Source organism: Colobus angolensis, unplaced genomic scaffold (assembly GCF_000951035.1).
Source record: "Colobus angolensis palliatus isolate OR3802 unplaced genomic scaffold, Cang.pa_1.0 Scaffold182, whole genome shotgun sequence".
Classification (NCBI taxonomy): domain Eukaryota; kingdom Metazoa; phylum Chordata; class Mammalia; order Primates; family Cercopithecidae; genus Colobus; species Colobus angolensis.
Window position 1 is genome coordinate 1779655 of NW_012114955.1, and position 17874 is coordinate 1797528.

At 43.7% G+C, this 17874-nt stretch overlaps 2 protein-coding genes across 5 annotated transcripts in view; both read left to right on the forward strand.

Annotated features, from left to right (window-relative positions):
* The window catches only part of AHCYL2 (adenosylhomocysteinase-like 2), a 229582-nt gene extending 217694 nt beyond the window's left edge, over positions 1–11888 (forward strand). For all 4 annotated transcript variants that reach the window (XM_011939580.1, XM_011939581.1, XM_011939583.1 and 1 more), the window contains exons 13-17: positions 4527–4625; positions 6556–6624; positions 6745–6823; positions 8137–8257; positions 8732–11888. In XM_011939580.1, coding sequence (XP_011794970.1) covers positions 4527–4625; positions 6556–6624; positions 6745–6823; positions 8137–8257; positions 8732–8738 — 375 coding nt within the window. In that variant the 3' untranslated portion in view covers positions 8739–11888. The remainder of the gene's footprint in view (positions 1–4526; positions 4626–6555; positions 6625–6744; positions 6824–8136; positions 8258–8731) is intronic.
* Positions 11889–16070: 4182 nt separating this feature from the next.
* Positions 16071–17874, forward strand: part of STRIP2 (striatin interacting protein 2) — a 57304-nt gene continuing 55500 nt past the window's right edge. Inside the window, exon 1 of the mRNA XM_011939634.1 lies at positions 16071–16281. Coding sequence (XP_011795024.1) covers positions 16147–16281 — 135 coding nt within the window. The 5' untranslated portion in view covers positions 16071–16146. The remainder of the gene's footprint in view (positions 16282–17874) is intronic.

A 17874-nucleotide genomic window follows, 5' to 3' on the forward strand; every position in this document is an offset into this window, starting at 1 on the left:
TATTGAGGAGGCTGAGGTGGGAGGATTGGTTGAGCCTGGAAGTTAGAAGTCAACCTGGGCAACATGGTAACATCCTGTCTCTAAAAAGAAAATTACTCTGGCTTTTGTATAAAGAAAACATTCTGGAGCTTGACTAATGATAGGGATAACAGCAGGTTCTTTCAGTATTTCTGACTGTAGAAAGTGGTGGCTTGGATTACATGGGCAAGTATTAGAGGTGATAAGAAGTGATAGGTTGTGACTAATGGAATTTGCTAAATGGATTGGATGCACAGTGTGAGAAAAAGAGGGAAATCATTACCAGTCAGCTAAGTGAAACTGTAGGAGAATGATTTGGTAAGTATCCAGATATTTTTAGTAATCAAAATTTTTGAAGAGTTTTTTTTTTCCTTTTTTGGTAGGAATTCATAGTTTTACCTAACCTTTAGATGTTGCCTGCTGCATATTTAGGAAGGAGCAGCTCATCAGAAGAGTTGATCATTTAGAAAGCTGCATTTTTTCTGAGAAATATGAATGCTGTGAATATTGAAGGACCTGGGAATAGGGATTGTGTTCTTCACTGCCTTTTGGCCATATCTTTCTTTTATATGTTTGCTTTCTCTTAAAAGCAGACCTGCAGCCAGGTGTGGTGGCTCACACCTAGAATCCCAGCACTTTGGGAGGCCCGGGCGGGTGGATCATGAGGTCAGGAGTTTGAGACCAGCCTAACCAACATGGTGAAATGCCATCTCTACTAAAAATACAAAAATTAGCCAGGCGTCGTGGCGTGTACCTGTAGTCCCAGCTACTCAGGAGGCTGAGGCAGGAGAATCACTTGAACCCGGGAGGCGGAGGTTGCAGTGAGCCGTGATAGCGCCACTGCACTCCAGCCTGGGCGACAGAAGTGAGACTCCGTCTCAAAACAAAGCAGACCTGCTTACCCACGTGCATCACATAGAAGGCCTGTGTAATTGTAAGCTTCACAATTCAGGTGGTCAAACCATTAAGTACATAGGCTTTAAACATTTTTTCCAGCCAAAGAATGATTTAACCTGAGACTTTGTGCTTTACAGGACTAGAACCACAGTTGTTCTCCCTGAAAAAAACAAAACAAAACAAAACAAAAAACAGATGTGCACTGTTTAGAATTATGTGAGACCAATTTGTGCAAGCATAATGAGTGGCCAGTTTATGGTGGGATGTACACCTGGTTTGGGAATGTAGTCTGCACAGGAATCCCTTTTCCTGGTAGGTTGTTTAGTGATTATAGTTCCACAGCAAAGACAACTGGATGTTTTTGAGAGATTCTGTCAAGCTGTGCCAGCCATAAGATAGGAAACCCTTCTGCTCTTGAGGAATATGACTGCTGACTAGGCCTTAATAGGCAGGTTATTGGAGCTTCCTGGACAGTGATAGAGATAAGTTAACCAAGTTTCTCTTCAAAGCCCTTTTTAAACTTACTGTCAGACTTTCACCTACAGCATAGCCATTCCAGTGCTCTAGTAAACTGCCTCTACTAAGCATTGGTTATTTTCTTATGTTCATAAGAAGTGTCCTTTCCTTGATTCTGCCTTATCTTTCTTCCCAAGGAATACTTCCTAAGATGGGTTTAGCTCTTTACTCCTAATCACCAAGATTGCTTGGCCTCTGGGAGATTAGGGGTGTGAAATACTAAGAACCTGAAATACTTAAAACTCCCGTCATCTCAATAAAAACTGCCATTGTCACCAAGAGTATCTTTTGACTCTTTGTGGTTATTACCCTCCATGGTACTAAGCTCTAAAGGCTAATGGATTCTACTTCGTATTTCCTTAACTTCTCAAAATGGTCTGTTTGCTTAAATTCTTTTTTTTTTTTTGAGACAGGGTCTCACTCTGTTACCGCCCAGACTAGAATACAGTGGCGCAATCTCAGCTCACTGCAGACTCAACTTACCAGGCTCAAGCATTCCTCCCACCTCAGCCTCCCGAGTAGCTGACATTGCAGGCACACGCCAACATGCCCAGCTAATTCTGTTTTTTTGGTTTGTTTTTTGTTTTTTGTTTTTTGTAGAGACAAGGTCTCACTATGTTGCCCAAGCTGATGTTGAACTCCTGGGCTCAAGGGATCTTCCCACCTTGGCCTCCCAAAATGTTGGGATTATAGGCGTGAACCACTGTGCCTTTCGCTTCTTTTTAACCCTTATATTTACAGTATTTATTTATAACATTTATTTTTTAAAATTCCAATTTTAAAGTAATACTTGCTTAGTTTAAAAATGCAAACACTATAAATATGCTTAAAATAAGCAAAAAACTTCCATAATTGATATTACACTATATTGTTCTGCAACTTGATTTTTTTCACTTAATAGTGAGTGGGCTGGGCATAGTGGCTCACGCCTGTAATCCTAGCCCTTTGGGAGGCCGAGGCAGGCAGATCACTTGAAGTCAGGGGTTCGAGACCAGACTGGCCAACATGGCGAAACCCCGTCTCTACTAAATACAAAAATTAGCCAGACATGGCCAGGCGCAGTGGCTCAAGCCTGTAATCCCAGCACTTCGGGAGGCCGAGACGGGCGGATCACGAGGTCAGAAGATCGAGACCATCCTGGCTAACCCGGTGAAACCCCATCTCTACTAAAAATTACAAAAAACTAGCCGGGTGAGGTGGCGGGCGCCTGGGTCCCAGCTACTCAGGAGGCTGAGGCAGGAGAATGGCCTAAACCTGGGAGGTGGAGCTTGCAGTGAGCTGAGATCCGGCCACTGCACTCCAGCCTGGGCAACAGAGCAAGACTCCGTCTCAAAAAAAAAAAAAAATTAGCCGGACATGATGGCGTGTGCCTATAATCCCAGCTATTTGGGAGGCTAAGGCAGGAGAATAGCTTGAACCCAGGAGGCAGAGGTTGCAGTGAGCCAAGATCATGCCATTGCACTCCAGCCTGGGTGACAGGGTGAGACTCCATCTCAAAAAAAAACAAGAAAAGAATAGTGAATGGTTTTCATGTTAACACATATATGTCTATCTTTTTTTTGGAGCTTCTTGCTGTAGTACTTTTTTAAAAAGAGTTGTATAATATTCCACTATATGGAACTACCCTGATTTACTTAACCATTCCCTTGTTTGTTTACATTTTTCACTATTATAAATAAGGCTGGATTGAACATTCTTGGGCACTTATATTTCTGAACTTGAGAAAGTATTTTTATAGGATCGTGACCTAAAAAAGTGAAACTGATTGGTCAAAGATTAGGTACATATAAAATTTTGCTAGCTGCTGCCAAATTGCCCTCTAGAAAGGTTGAACCAATTTATGAAACTTGACATTTCAAGAAATTATATGTGTTTCCCATCTACCTAATAAAGAAATGGTCCACACCATTAATATAGTTCTGAATGCACTGAAATATAATTGTATATGTCTTTTCCACTACATTGGTACTTCCTCATGGATAGGAACCATGAATTTCTAAACTTTAGCTTAGCATACCATTGTTTGCTTAAATAGACCTTGAAATACAAAAATGAAAAGAAGATATTGTCTTTGTCCATAAATGGTTCACAGCCCAGTAAAGGAATCTACAGTCTTATCTATATTCATGCTCTTTACTACAATGCCTAGAATATGGTATGTACCCTGTAAATAAATCATTATTGTATAACTAAAAGCATTTCTCTATTTGTCTGAAAACTATTTGGCAGGACTCCTTAATTTTATCAAATGAGCCAATGGGTAGTTTTAGAATATGAACTCACTTTCTATTTTAGGCATTGCCTATTGGAAGAAAGAAGGTGTTGTCTTAAGTCTACACCCCGTGGCTGTTATTTGATTGTTGCTGTTAAAAAAAAAAATAACATTTTTTTCTCATTTTCTCTGAATATACAATATACAGAAATGGAAGGAGGGTGAGCCATTGGGAGCTTTACTCTACCATTAAGCATTTCTTTAAAGGCTACCTCACATTTGCACTTAGGTCACAAAGCTTCTGTAACTAGGGTGGACCACCATCATTGAAAAGGTGGAACCTGGGACCTTGGGATATGAGGGCAGAACCTTGGGCCCCAGCATGCTATGTTGAGGACATTTGGCCTCTTACTAAACCCACTCAGCTGTGTTCTTCCTTTTTTTTCTGTGTTTCTTCAGCACTTATATATTCAGTTTGCACTGTATTAATTTGCACTTGTTTGCATGTTGCTTTGTAAGTACTTTAAGGGCATTTTTTCCTCTCACATATGTATTGTTTTGTGTCCTCAGCTAAAGTAGAAGCTTTTTGAAGGCAGAAACCATGTCTTTGGTTTCTTTTGTATTTCCCATAGCACCTTTTACTGTGAGAGTGGGCACACAGTGTATGTTGTGGAATGACATCCTGAGTGATCCCTCCCTGGCTGGGCCTCAGATTAAATTCCCTGAAATGGAACAGTCCTAACAAACACAGGACAGGTATTCTCCATCTGGCATGTTGGTTGCTCCTTTCAACCTGCTATTTGAAATGGCTCCCTTCAACATCTTTCTGTCCCCACAGTGGGGCTTGCTATGGCTAATGCTGTTCTTGCTGTATGTGTTCCAGGCGAGTCTGCGGACACCAGAGCTGACCTGGGAGCGAGTGAGATCTCAAGTTGACCATGTGATATGGCCTGATGGCAAGAGGATAGTACTGCTGGCAGAGGTAAGGCTGAGACTGGCAAAAAATACTCCCCCACAACAGGAGAGACTGCAGTACCCAGGTCCCCTCCTCCTCATGTTCTCGCATACTTTCAACTCCTCTGTTAAGCACAAGTTTGACTACTTTCCCAGTGGATTTTACTTCTAATTGTGAAAGATCTTTTCATTCTGCAATTAAGAAACTATTTTGGTTCCCCACTTTTCACCAATTATCCCGTCTCTCCATGTCAATCCACAGGTTGAGTCAGATAATGATTATTACTGTAGAAGGAATTCACAGATAGAACCAGTGCCACTTTAAGTGATGTGTGCAAAGAGATAATGTCATTTGTGGGATGCTTTAATCAGTAAGCACAAAGTAGATATTCCCGACTGTAACCAGGACTATCTTAGGCAAGCTCTGGGAATGTATGTTTTTACTGATAGATTCCCTGTTTTTGAATGTCCATTCCCTTGAATTGAGCCAGATGTGTAGTAGGTACCTACCTAGATATCAATTGCTCAATTGATATTTCCTCATCCTATCTCCTAGCTCACATTGACACTATTGACTTTCATTTTACTTGGCTTCCATGTCAATGTTTGACCCCTTTTCCTTTCTTAAAAGCTCCTCCTCCCTAGTCCTGGATTCCTGACAGCTATAATGATGCCTTCTATTCTTACCTTGAAGCTTTCTCTTCTTCAGAGAAGATACCAAAATAACAAGGAGGATAATAATACTTTTCTCAATTTTGACTTTCAGTCTTTTTTCTTTCTTTTCTTATATTAAAGAACCTAAATATGAAAATGTAAAAGATACATGGTCTTTATCTAGGGGCCCATAAGTTAGGGGTTTTTAGTGTCCTTACTGTTCTCTTCATGTTTTCCTCACTTTATCTCATCTTCTCAGATACTTTAGGGCATTCGTAAAGGGACTGCACTATTTCTTCACAAGGAAGAAGTGTATATGAGGAGGAGATGGGCAGATTGCTAAATTTGCATTAATAGCTTTGATATCAGTCTGCTGACTTGATGACTTATTTCTAGCTGCCCTAGGAGGTCCCCACCTGGTAATTTTGGTGACAAAAGCAAGTACCATGGGTGTTTTGTGCTACATGGTTGAGCAAAAAGGTGGTCAGGCTTCATAGGAAACAAAATAGGAAAGGGTGGCATTGGGGGCAGTTTCTAGTTCCTCTGCTATCTGAATCACCAACTCAAAATGCAAGGCTGACAAGGCTGTCTTTGAATTCAGGAGAACCAAACTGAAGGAGAAGCACAAAAATCATCACCGCTATGGTGAAACCCCGTCTCTACTAAAAAAAATAAATAAATAAAATAAAAAATACAAAAGTTAGCTGGGTATGGTGGTGCACGCCTGTGATCCCAGCTACTCTGGAGGCTGAGGCAGGAGAATCGTTTGAACCCAGGAGGCAGAGGTTACAGTGAATCAAGATCATGCCACTGAACTCCAGCCTGGGCAACAGAGGGAGACTCAATCTAATAAATCAATCAATCATCACAGCTTCCTAAGTCCAAAGATATCTCCCCTCACAACCTGGAGAGATTGTCCCTGGATTTGACTGATCATTTATTTCAAGACAGTCTGTCAAAGGAATGCCGATCCTCAGAAGGAGGATATTTTGCTGTAGAGAGTGGAAAATTAAAGAGAAATATACTGATATTTGGCATAAGCCTCAGTGTCATATGACCATCTATATTCCTTTTCAAATAATTCCAGAAATCTTTTAGCTATTAGTTTCATCAGATTTTCCAGAATTTTAGTGGTTTCATTTAAATGTCAGTCAGTTAGTTCTTATATATTAAACAGCTGCTTTTTTTCCAGCAGTGTTAGTCGGGAAGTGTTTGGAAAATGGCGGTCATGCTTCTCTTCCCTCACTTCTCAAAGGCCAACAACTTTGTCCTAATCCATTTGTGTCTTCATCTTTGATCACTAGGGCCGCCTGCTGAACCTAAGCTGCTCCACAGTGCCTACATTTGTGCTCTCAATCACTGCTACTACTCAGGTAAGGCTTCCAGAGTGGGACAGCAGTAGTCTGGAGAGGGTTCTCAGACCTACCAGGTTTCACTTTCTTGGGTAGATTGCCATGAATGGCACATCAGCATCCATCTCTCTGCTTTTCTAGGCTCTTGCCTTGATAGAGCTTTATAATGCTCCTGAGGGTCGCTATAAGCAGGATGTCTACCTGTTGCCCAAGAAAATGGGTAAGTATTTACTCTTCCATCTCCATCCTTACCAAAGTAGTTCAGAGTCTGAGGCTAAAGGAATTTTGGGGGACTTAGCTTACTTAAGTATGGAGGGGAAAAGGTACCTTCATTTTGTAAAGTAGGAGTTAGGATTGCTAGGTCCCATTCCCAGTTGATTTATCCCATTTTCGACATGTGTTGCCCTAGCAAAGTGGTGACATTTTGCTGTGATTTATTTTACCTGCCTGTGAATTTTAAGGATTTTTTTTCTCTTAAAGTATCTTTATGTGCGAATCTCAAAGAAAAAAAAAATCTTCCCTTAAAAGAGAAGAATTATCTCCTACCTTGTGACATCTGACTTACTCCAATTCTAGACTGCCAAATAGCCCCTACCAGCCTTTTCTCAGATGACACAAGACTTTCTTACTATGCTTTCCAACACCAATCCCAATACTTCAGGCCAAAGGAGAGATGTGGAATAGGAGCTATTCAGTTATGTGGGTGTTTTGTATAAGAGAAACATTAACCTGTCTTAAATTTTTAAAGAGCCTGCCTCAAGCACCTGAACTGATACAGTGTGTTTATAAACTCCTCAGGCAAAGATCAGGTAATAAATCAGCTTCTGGTTTTGTTTTGCCTTAGCACTAGGTATATAACAACTGTTAAAAGTTGATATATTTTCCCTTTAGTAGACGCTTTAGAAGAATATAAAAGCAACAGCACAGTCCATATTCTGATGGAATATGTAATGAAGTTGGGAGACCAAACAAATACACAGGAAATGACATAAGATTATGAATAAGTACTATGTAGTCAGATAATAGAATGTGAACAGAAACCCGTAAGAATTAAGAGTACTAAAAGCAAAGCGAACAGTTCATTTATCCCATTTATCCTGTGAGAATATCCTTCTTAGTTTTTCCATTCAAGTTTCCCCAGGCATTAATTGTTTTAAATGACCCAATTTATGGACTCCAAGGCAAAACTAAAGTTGGAGCTTCCCATTATTTAGTTCCCATATTATCCTGTTGCGTCTTTTAAATTTTGATGCCTGTTGTTTCTTTCATCTCTCCCGTACTTTTCTGGAAGGCAGGGTTCAAAGCTGAAAGAGTTAGTAAGGATAAATTGTTAAGGCTTTGGAAAGCATTAGGCTTGAAGCTGAAGGCAGCTGTTCCTTAGAATTGAGGACTAGTGAGCAAAGGTTGAACATTTTTCATTCAGCTCCAGGAATTAGAAGGTGTCTTTGAACTTTTTGAGGCCTAGCTTGGGGACAACAGCCATCAGATAAAAGGCATGAATGCTTATACCAGGGCTTCTGTGGTCTGTTCCAGATGAGTATGTGGCCAGCCTACACCTGCCTACCTTTGATGCCCACTTGACAGAGCTGACAGATGAACAGGCCAAGTATCTGGGACTCAACAAGAATGGGCCCTTCAAGCCCAATTACTACAGGTGCCTTGGGCTCCCCAGAAATCAGGGACACCTGGGCAGTGATGAGCTTCCTGCACTGGAATTGGTCTTTGCATCCCCAACCACATACGCTTACATGAACTCAGAAAAATGAACCCACTTCCCCTCACTGCCACCCTCAAAAGACTCTTCAAGGCCTTAAATAGTGTTCCCCTTCCTGAATTTGCCTTTTGGAGACAGAGAGGTGGAGTTTGGGTAAGTGGCTATTTGCCTCATTAAATAAAGTTCCCCTTCCTTAATTCCTTTCCCCATTTCATCTTGTTGCCATGATTTTTATCTCTCTGTGGAGAAATACTGGCCTTTTTCAATGATGTGAAAAGGAGACACAGTTATCTCCTGTCACTGTACACTCTAGGAAAGTCTCTGCCTCCTGTTACACCTTTAGGCAGGCTCTTCATGTCCCAGCATCCCCATTAGCTGATAACATCACAGTCTCATCTTTCTTTTTCCCTCCAGGTATTAAGTTCCTGTAACTCAAACCAGAAGTTTTAAGGAATAGAACTCCAAGCCTTTTCTCCACTACTATACAAGAAAGAATTCAGCAAGCTGCTTCTCCAATCAAAGCTGCCTGCCGTGCTCACCCTGTGTGTTAGGTTATTTATTTATTAAAATCAAGAATCCTGTGCCTGTAGCATTGGCCCAGAGTGGTTACTGCCCTGAGGGCCATGAGAGCCACAGAGGACGGGCTGAGGAAGGAAAGAAATGGGGTCACTGCTCCCAGTGCATCATTTGCATCATTCCCCATTGACTGAATCCTCAGCAGTGGCCATTTTTCCTCTTGTCCAGGCTCACGAGTTAGTCCAGAGATTCCATACTCCCCATTCCCTGGAGTTTTCTGGAATAAATTTTCAGCACCTGCTTTTCTCAGCTTTGGCCCTTCCCCAGGTGAGGCCGTTGGGAATTAACATGGCCAGTGTTTCAGGCAAGATTGGATTCCCAGTCTTGACCATCACTATCACTGCCTTCTTTATATAAAGGCTAATAAGGAAGGAGTGTTATTTATGGCTTTGCCAAGCTACATCAAGAACTCAGCTGTGCTGTGCCTACCAGGGGTCTCCTTTCTTACCCAGGACTCCTTTCTTCTCCTTGAATATTTATGTCCATTTTAACACTTGCTGGTTGCAAGAGGGATGTGCCTCCATTATTTCCTCCACAGTTTTGGTATTTGTTAGACATTTGTTTTACTGTCTTTCTAATCCAGCCAACCTCTGCTCAGGAAGTGGGGCCAGCTCCACTGGGACCCATAGTTTTACTTCCTTGTCATTTAATTGGATATTTTCCAAGGAAGCCCCTCCAGATTGATACTATCTCAGAAAAGGAGAGCTTGTTGTGAAGCACTGCTTCCTGAAACTTCCTGCTATTGCCTAAAGCTACGTCTGAAACTGAGTAGGGAAAGGCATACTTTTCCAGGGACTTAGGGGTATAGGCTTTGGAAATGGGACTGGTCTTTCAGATTCAGAGCTTGATACCCTAACGAAGCAGAGTATATTTATTTGTTTCCCAGGGAGGTCATTGCAGCTTGACTGGCTGAGGGATACAGAGATGAAATTGTAAACTGTACCCAGATTATCAAAGCTAATTTGACTAGTTTGAACCTCGTCAGACATTCATTCCTTTGACAATTGCCATGGACGAAACTGAGATCTGCAATCTGATCTGTGGTCTTCTGTGCTGGCATATCTTTTATAACTCTTCCATTTGAGGATTCTGTATTTCAGAGGCAGTTTCTTGAATAACTCCAGTGCTACAAAAAGAATTAGTAATGTGTTGTGGGCAGCGTGACATTTTATGTCCCACCCAAAAAATTGGATTCCTTTTGGAGACTGATCCGTTGGTCTCAAGGGTTTCATTGGGACCAGATTGGTTCTAAGAGTTAGTCTGGAATGGCCCTAGGAAACTTGAATTAAATAAGCCTCTTCCCCTTATCGATCCTATCTAACACTCTCAGGTTTGTTTGTTTCCCACTTTTTTCCTACGCTGATCTGCCTCAAAGTCTCAAGACCAAGGTGGCTCAAGGAAACACCAGACCACCCATGACCACTATAACCTTCCCATCCTGATTCCCTTCTACCTCCACCCTCACCAACTTCTCTTGGTCTTCACATACACTCTCAGAGCTAGTCTGAAAGTGACCTTACTTTTGGAAGTAGGAAGTGGAACTTTGGTAAATGACTATTTGCCTCATTAAATAGTATACAGGTTCAGCCCACAGACTACAGTTCTTCAGAGGCCATATGTCTCAGCAAGTACTGGTTATATTCTTTTTTATAAGGAAGATCATAAATGCTAAAAATCCCACTAAGACATTCAGTTCTTCCTTTTGCCTACCTAGTCCTGATTTTTGTATTAATTGGGTCCCTTTAGCAAGAGATTCAGATCTTTGTACCTTATCTTATATCCAGAGCAGATTCCATTTGGCAGATATATGGTCTCTAGCCTATTGTATTCTTAGACCAAAAATCATAACCTGCTGTTTCTCAGCAAAGCCTTGCTCTCTGGAGCTTACTGTGTGCTGGCACTTAAGGAGTACATTCTGCCTTGCTATAGTGAAGAGACCCACTCCAAATAAAAAAGGAGCCACACTGGGCTTCTGAGTTAGGTTGCCAGTGTTGCTGCCCATGATGAGTTATTTGCCTCTGAGTTTCAGATGACCTCTCTTCTTTGTAGGAACACTGTGCCATCAACATTAAGAAGAAAGAACCACAAGCCTCCCAAGTATTTGGGTTCTATCTTAGGGTTGAAATCGGTCATTATTCCCTCTACCCTTAGAATCAGAGCAATGTGTCTTCTTTCCTCCAATCTCTTACCTTAGATGCATCCTTGTTATCTGGAAGCATGGGAAAGAAGGCTAATTATTTCTTTGTATGTGGCTCCAGTCTGTGAGGATACATACCATTTTCTCTACAATGAATCTGTGCTAATATTTTGCCGCCTTCTTTTCTTTTCCCCCTTAGAGACAGGGTTTCACTATGTTGCCCAGGCTAGTCTCAAAATCCTGGGCTCAAGCAATCCTCCTGCCTCAGCTTCCGGAGTAGCTGGAACCACAGGTGTGTGCTACCGTGCCTGGCACTTTTTTGCCTTCTTAATGGAGATATTCAGTTTTCTTTTTTTCATTTAAACAAAGAAAAAAAAAATATATCTACTCTACCTTCCCTCTGCTCTCCTCCCTCCCTATCCTACTTGCCCATATGAGCACGGCTCCCCACGGCCACATACTCTTGCAAAGCTTTTTTGCTGCTTCGCTTTTCTCTGAACAGATCTGATATTGTTGCTCCTGTGGTTTTCTCAAAATTAACTTTGCCATGGTTTTTAAAAAAGGAATCAAAATGCATTGTTGCATTAAGCTTTCTCAATAAAGGAAAATTATGGAAGGAAAATAGGCAACACCAGCAAATTATATGTGGACAGGTTCTAAACTATATATATACACATATATATATCTCTATATATATACGTAATCATCTAGTTCTGTCATCTTACTGAAAGGAATAAAACTTCTAAGGATCATCATTTCTGAGAAGTTCTTGGAAATCTTTATGTCTAAGTGATTGTATTAGATCAGCAATAATGACTATGTAATCTCAAAAAACAAATAAAATATTCTTAACATGGACTCTTAAGGGTATTTCTTGTTTCTGTGAAGTAGGAATTCAGAGATGAGCGAGATCTCTGGGCAACAAACTAGAGATCCTGCTGTAGGGCAAGGATGTGAAAATATTACCAATGGGCATGTTTGAATGACCTTAGCTTTGTTAATAAATATGCTGTTCCCCTCCTACCTGCCAGCACACACGTGCATCCTGGCTGTGTGTGTAAAGAACCTGCCTTCTCAGAACCACCACCCTGGGGAGTTGAGGACTGTAGGCTTAAGGCAGAGAAACTAAACCATAGTTCTAGGTCCCTGATTCCCTTTTAGTTGAAAAGCGCAGGAAATCAGCATCCCCTAGTTTGGGACCAAAAGACCCTGATAACTAGGACCTGATTATATCCAGCCAAAGGGAAGAAAGAAGTGCATCAGGCAGAGATTTGTCTCTAAATCAAGTTGCCTGACATAATCAACCAAAGGATGAATCCAATTGCCTATTCTTTCTCAACTGCCAGTAGGGTAACCATCTTTGGGTAGCTTTCTGATAGCCACCTTCTTTAGCTGACAACCTAAACTAGTTCTGCATCCTGTATGCAAGATGTTTTCTTTCCATAGCAGAATCTTCTGCCAGTTTGGCTTCTGATTATTTAGATTAAGGGCCACAGGACTAGAATAGTCTGGGCAGTCGGTAATCCTCAAAATTAGTGCCATTCCAGTTAGGAGGAGAATGCAGCAGCTAGCAGTAAAGCCAGTGAGGCAGCTGAAAGGATTTGCTCCCCTGCGACAGGGCTTGACTCCTCATTTGTGAAGGATGGAACCTTGGGTGCCTGGGTCTTCATTTCAGAATCACAGGGTAAGCCCAAGCTGTCCACTGCTGCACAAGTTTCTCCACCTCACAGTATTGTGGAAAATAACTTGAACTTTGAAACAGGCTAGCTTGGGTTTGAATCCCAGCTCTGCCATTTACAAGTTACGTAACTTAGCCAAATTACATAACCACTCACAGCCTTGATTTTCTTGCCTGTGAAATGGATGCTGCTTATCTCCTAGGGTAAGAATTTAATGAACTGATGTATAAAAAGTGCTGCTTATTTACAGAGCCTGGCGCACACTGCTGACTGCATACACATAATTCCTTGTCTCAGTCTAGAGCCCTACAACCTCCGTTGCATCATTACACCCATAGGTGCCCTTTATGGAGAGAGGAGGGTGTTCTATCCTTTTTTTACTAAATTATCGTAACTGCCTGGTAGCCTCAAAAAGCAAGTACTTTAAAACTTCCTGCATCTTATTAAGCTTTCTCAGTGCTAGGTACTATCCATTTAGTGAAGTATCTGACCTCTGTGGATTAAAGTGGAGTGCTTATATGGGGAAAAGGGTATATGTGATTATTGTAACTATACCTATTTATACCTCCAACCCTCTGCTGGCAGCCTGAGTTTTGGGACAAGGGAAATTGGTAATGCAGGTTTTTTAATAAAGTCAAATATAAAAATAACAGCATTGGAGTCATCTCTGCAAGGTGGAAAGACCAGCCTTGACTAGCTCCCAGGTATGGGTGCCTCTGTGGTGAATGGTATTGATGGCTAACATGCCTTTGTTGACAAATAAGCTAAAATAAATTGAATGTGTGCCAATTCCATGGCCTATAATTTCAAAGTTTTCAGTTACTCTGTGATTTCTTGTTGCATCTTCCAGTCGTTTCCAGATATCTTCCTCCTTATTAGAAATTTTGAATGTCTGGGCCTATAATGAGCACATTGGTGTCTGATCTTAGTAAAGGTCTTCTATTGCATTGAGATGTGGAAAAGATCATGGATTGAGGTCTCATGTTGACTCTACGTAGTCTTCATAGTACCAGTTTTACACATTCCTTCTCTGAAATTAAAGCCAGATGGAGCTCTAGGCTTAGTAAGTGGCTTTAGATAGCCACCAGAGGGGACGTGCAAGCTGTCCTCTATCCTACTCCCAAGATCAGTCTGCCCTTTCCCCTAGGAGTAGGCAGGAAAAGGAATAAAGCGTTAAAACTGGCCGCTCCTGTCTGCTACCACGGTTGATATCCTGCTGATTGACTAGGCTCACAAAAGAATATGAAGTTCTGGGCCTGTTAACCTTAGGGCTCTGACTACTTAGAAGGAAAAGAAGTACTGGGAAGAAAAGAGATAGAATAATGAATTCTTTTTATTAAGAAACCCCAATGGGCTGTGCTGTGGCAGGTTTACCACACTGAAGCAGTGATGAGCAAGGCGTGGGTTGTGAATTTTAAAGCTGAGTGTAATTTTTTAAGAGTTTAACAAATTATACCCTGAAAAAACTCCAAAGTCAAGTAGTTCAGGCCTTGAGCCAGGCACTTTCTTGGAAATTCGTATCAATTCAATTCTGCAAATGCCCCCCCCCACCACCACCACCACCAGGGACATTTTTCAGTATCTGGAGACATTTTTGATGGTCGCACTAGTGGGAGGATACTACTTACTGGCATCTAGTGAAGAGAGGCCAGGTATTCTGCTAAGCATCCTACAATGCACAGGACAGCCCCCTACAATAAGTGTTCAGCCCCAATTGTCAATAGTACAGAGACTGTGAAACCCTGTGTTAAACGTACATAAATTAGGGGCATACAAAAATGAGCTAAATTTGGTCTTACTCGCAAGTAGCCTATATGTGGATGGGGAGAGGAGAGGGACTGGAAGAGGAAAGGGAAGATGGGTGGGTACAGTAAGGAGATATTGAGGACCAGGGTGAGAAAACCCAAAAAGCTCCAAAGAGTGTTCTCAAACTTGCCTTGTTCTGTCACCTATGAACTGGCAAAAGGAAAAGTGAGAGAGAGAAAGATGGTCAGAAAGGGACAGAGTTGTCCCTAAGATATGGGAAGGTGGATTAATTCCTCTAGGCCCCTTGCTTTGGGTATATCGTGGAAAATGTTAGGATTTTGGATCTAGGCAGAACTGGCTTGACACCAACACAGCCTGAATGAGTTGAGGGCCAAAAGGAAAGCTTTGTGGAGGAGGAGGAGGTGATAACTAACTAGAATCTTTAAGGGAAGGGAGAAAAGGAATCAACCAGGAGAACAGAAGACAGTCTCCTCCAGAGGACAGCATAGGCAAGACCCTGAGACAAGATAGAATATGATACCTTGGGAACTGCAGGGAGGAATCTGCAAGTGCCGGTTTCCTCATCAGTAACATTGGATTCGTAAAAATACCCTGTCGGGGAGAGGTATGATGTGATATCTGGAAAGTGCCTACTGCAGTGCCTGGCACCAAGCACAGTTCAACAATCCCCCAGACCCTTCCGAAAGCAACCAGGCTAGGGAGAGCGATTTGGTCCCACCCGTTCCCCTGGGCCTACGTCTTTGGGGCTTCTCTTACCAAGTCAGACTGTCTAAATATTTACTACAAGCTGCTTTTTTAAATTCAGGAGAGGGCAGATCAAACAGCCTCTTTTGCTCCCAGTAACAATGAGCCCTTAGGAAGCATCTTAGAAAAGAGAGAGGAAGGAAAGAAAGGACTGGCGAGCAAGTGAGGGTGGGTGCTTGCTCTCCAGTCAACATTTACACACCATGAGGAAGAGGCCCCCTACAGCAGAGACGGGCAGATGACAGGAGCAGCCCTCGAGGGCATCACCAATTTCAGTGACGGAAAAACGCCCCCATCCCACCCTTAGACCCCCAGTCTCCCAGCCAAGCCCTAGATCCGAGCGAGATGCGTTCTCTTCAGAAAAACGCTGAGAATTCTCAGCTTCCGGAGACAGCAAGTCCCTCGTTTCGGGCGATGTCCCTGGCCACCTGGCGGTGCCATCCCTCCTCTGCGACTAAGCGGGATATGGGACGTGTGTAGGAGCCGGGATTTGGGGGTCTGGGTCGGTGGTAACAGGGAAACGGAGACTGCAGTGGAGCAGGAGGCGGAGACTAGAGCTCCAGAAGAGGTCTCTACAGGGACGGGGGTGAGTGCTGAGAGACACCGAGTGAGGAGCACAGAGATAACCCGCCTGAGCTCAAGGCCCAGCTTTCGCAAGTTGTGGAGCCTGTAGCTAACCTAGGAGTCTCTGGCTGCCAGCAATGCCGCAGGACTAAAAAGATCCCCCAAAATCTCTTCAATGAACCCCCACCTCCTCGTGTCCCGCTCCGGTCGGTCGAGCAGCCAATCGCCTCGCGGGGCGGGGTTGCGGCCAGCGGCCGTAACCAATAGCGGCGGAGGGGGCGGGTCCGGGCTCCCGGCGCGCGGCTGTGGGGTCGCCCTGGGCAAAGCGAGCTGAACCCTGAGGGGAGCCGCTGACCAGCGGCATGGAGGACCCCGCCGTGCCTGCGACCGGGGGCCCTCCCGCCAATGGCAATGGCAATGGCAACGGCGGCGGCAAAGGGAAGCAGGCGGCGCCCAAGGGCCGCGAAGCGTTCCGAAGCCAGCGGCGGGAGTCAGAGGTGAGGAGCCAGGAGAGCTTCGGCTGGGGCCCGGAGACGCTCGCGGGCTGGAAGCGGCGGCTGAGGTGATTCGGCCTCGGCCCCGAAGCCCTCGGCGCGCTCGGTCAACCCCGCGCAGTGGGTGCCTGCGGGGTCCTAGCGGCTGTACTCTGGGCTTTTTGGCCCCGACACTTGTCCGCACGTCTCCTGCCGCGGGTTGGGGGCTGAAATTCTAGCCCTCTGGCTTTCCCCCGCTGCGCGAAGATGAGCACGGTATTGAGCGGACCAGATACTTTCCAAATATTTATCTCACTTAATCGCTGCAGCCCCTTGAAGCAGAAATTCCGATCCCAGTTTATGGAGGGGGGAACAGGAGCGGAGAGGTTAAGTGACTGGCTTGAGGGATGGGAGGCTGGATGGAGCTCAAGCGCTGCAGGAAAGCAGGATTGGCGAGTGGGGTAACCGCACTCCCCCTCCCCAGGCTGCCTGCGGCGGGCCCCTGGACCGATCCACTTTGGCCGAGGGACTTCTGCCCGTTCCCTGCCCATCCCCTTCCCCCGCTCTCCCCTTAGGCCGTTTAGGGAGCGCCTTCCGCGGACATCAGGCCCCTGCCTGTGAGGGCTGAGCGAGACGGGATTCAGGCAGGGGCAGTCCAGGAGTGGCTATCTGGAGGGAGCAGTCCCAGGATACAGATAGGAGTATGAACATTTCAATCTCTTTCTCCTCTCCTGAAAAAGGAAACGCTACCTAGGAAGATGAAAGCCTTGAATTATTATCACTCCCCTCTGCCCTCATTGAGGCAGTTTCCATCAGTTGGATCTGAGCAGAGCGGGGATCAGAATAGACGACAAAATGTCAGATGTGGCAGGGTCTGCAGAGATCATCTGGTATAGCCCTTTAATTTTACAGACCTAAAAGAAAGAGGAGTGACTTGCCCAAGATCAGACATCTGGCATACTTTGTGGTCAAGAACACCAGGCTTTGGAGTAGTCAGACCAGGTTTTGAATCCCAGCCCTACCATTTACTACCTGTGTGATTTTCGGCACATTACCAAACCTCTCTGAGCTCCAGTTTCTTCATCTGTAAAATGAGATTAACAGTGCCTACCTCAGAAGGTTGTGATAAACTCAAAATGAGATAATTGACTATAAAATGTTTGGCACAGTGCAGGCACAATGCATGTAATTAGTCAGTACATAGTAACTCTTAGTATATTACTATTGTCGTCATCATCATCAAGTGGCAGAGCTGGTACTAGAAGCCGGGTCTTTGGCATCCCAGACCTTGCCTTACCATTTGAATAGCATTTCAGTTTCCAGAGTGATTTCATGTATGCTTTCCATTTTGATTAGGTAGAGTAGAAGGAATCCATTCATTTTTTTAAAGGTAGAAGTGGAGATGAAAAGACTGGCCCAAAGTCACCACCTTGCAGAGGCAGAGCTCAGCCCTCCTGTCTTGCTAGATGATATCCACCACATCATCTCCCTCCCTGCCTCAAGATGAGTCTGATCTTTTAGGGCACCCTGTACCTCCTTCCCCCACAAAGACATTGTTCTCACTCAAATGTTTTTTTGGAGAGGTGAGCCATTCATTAATTCAATAATTATTTGTCG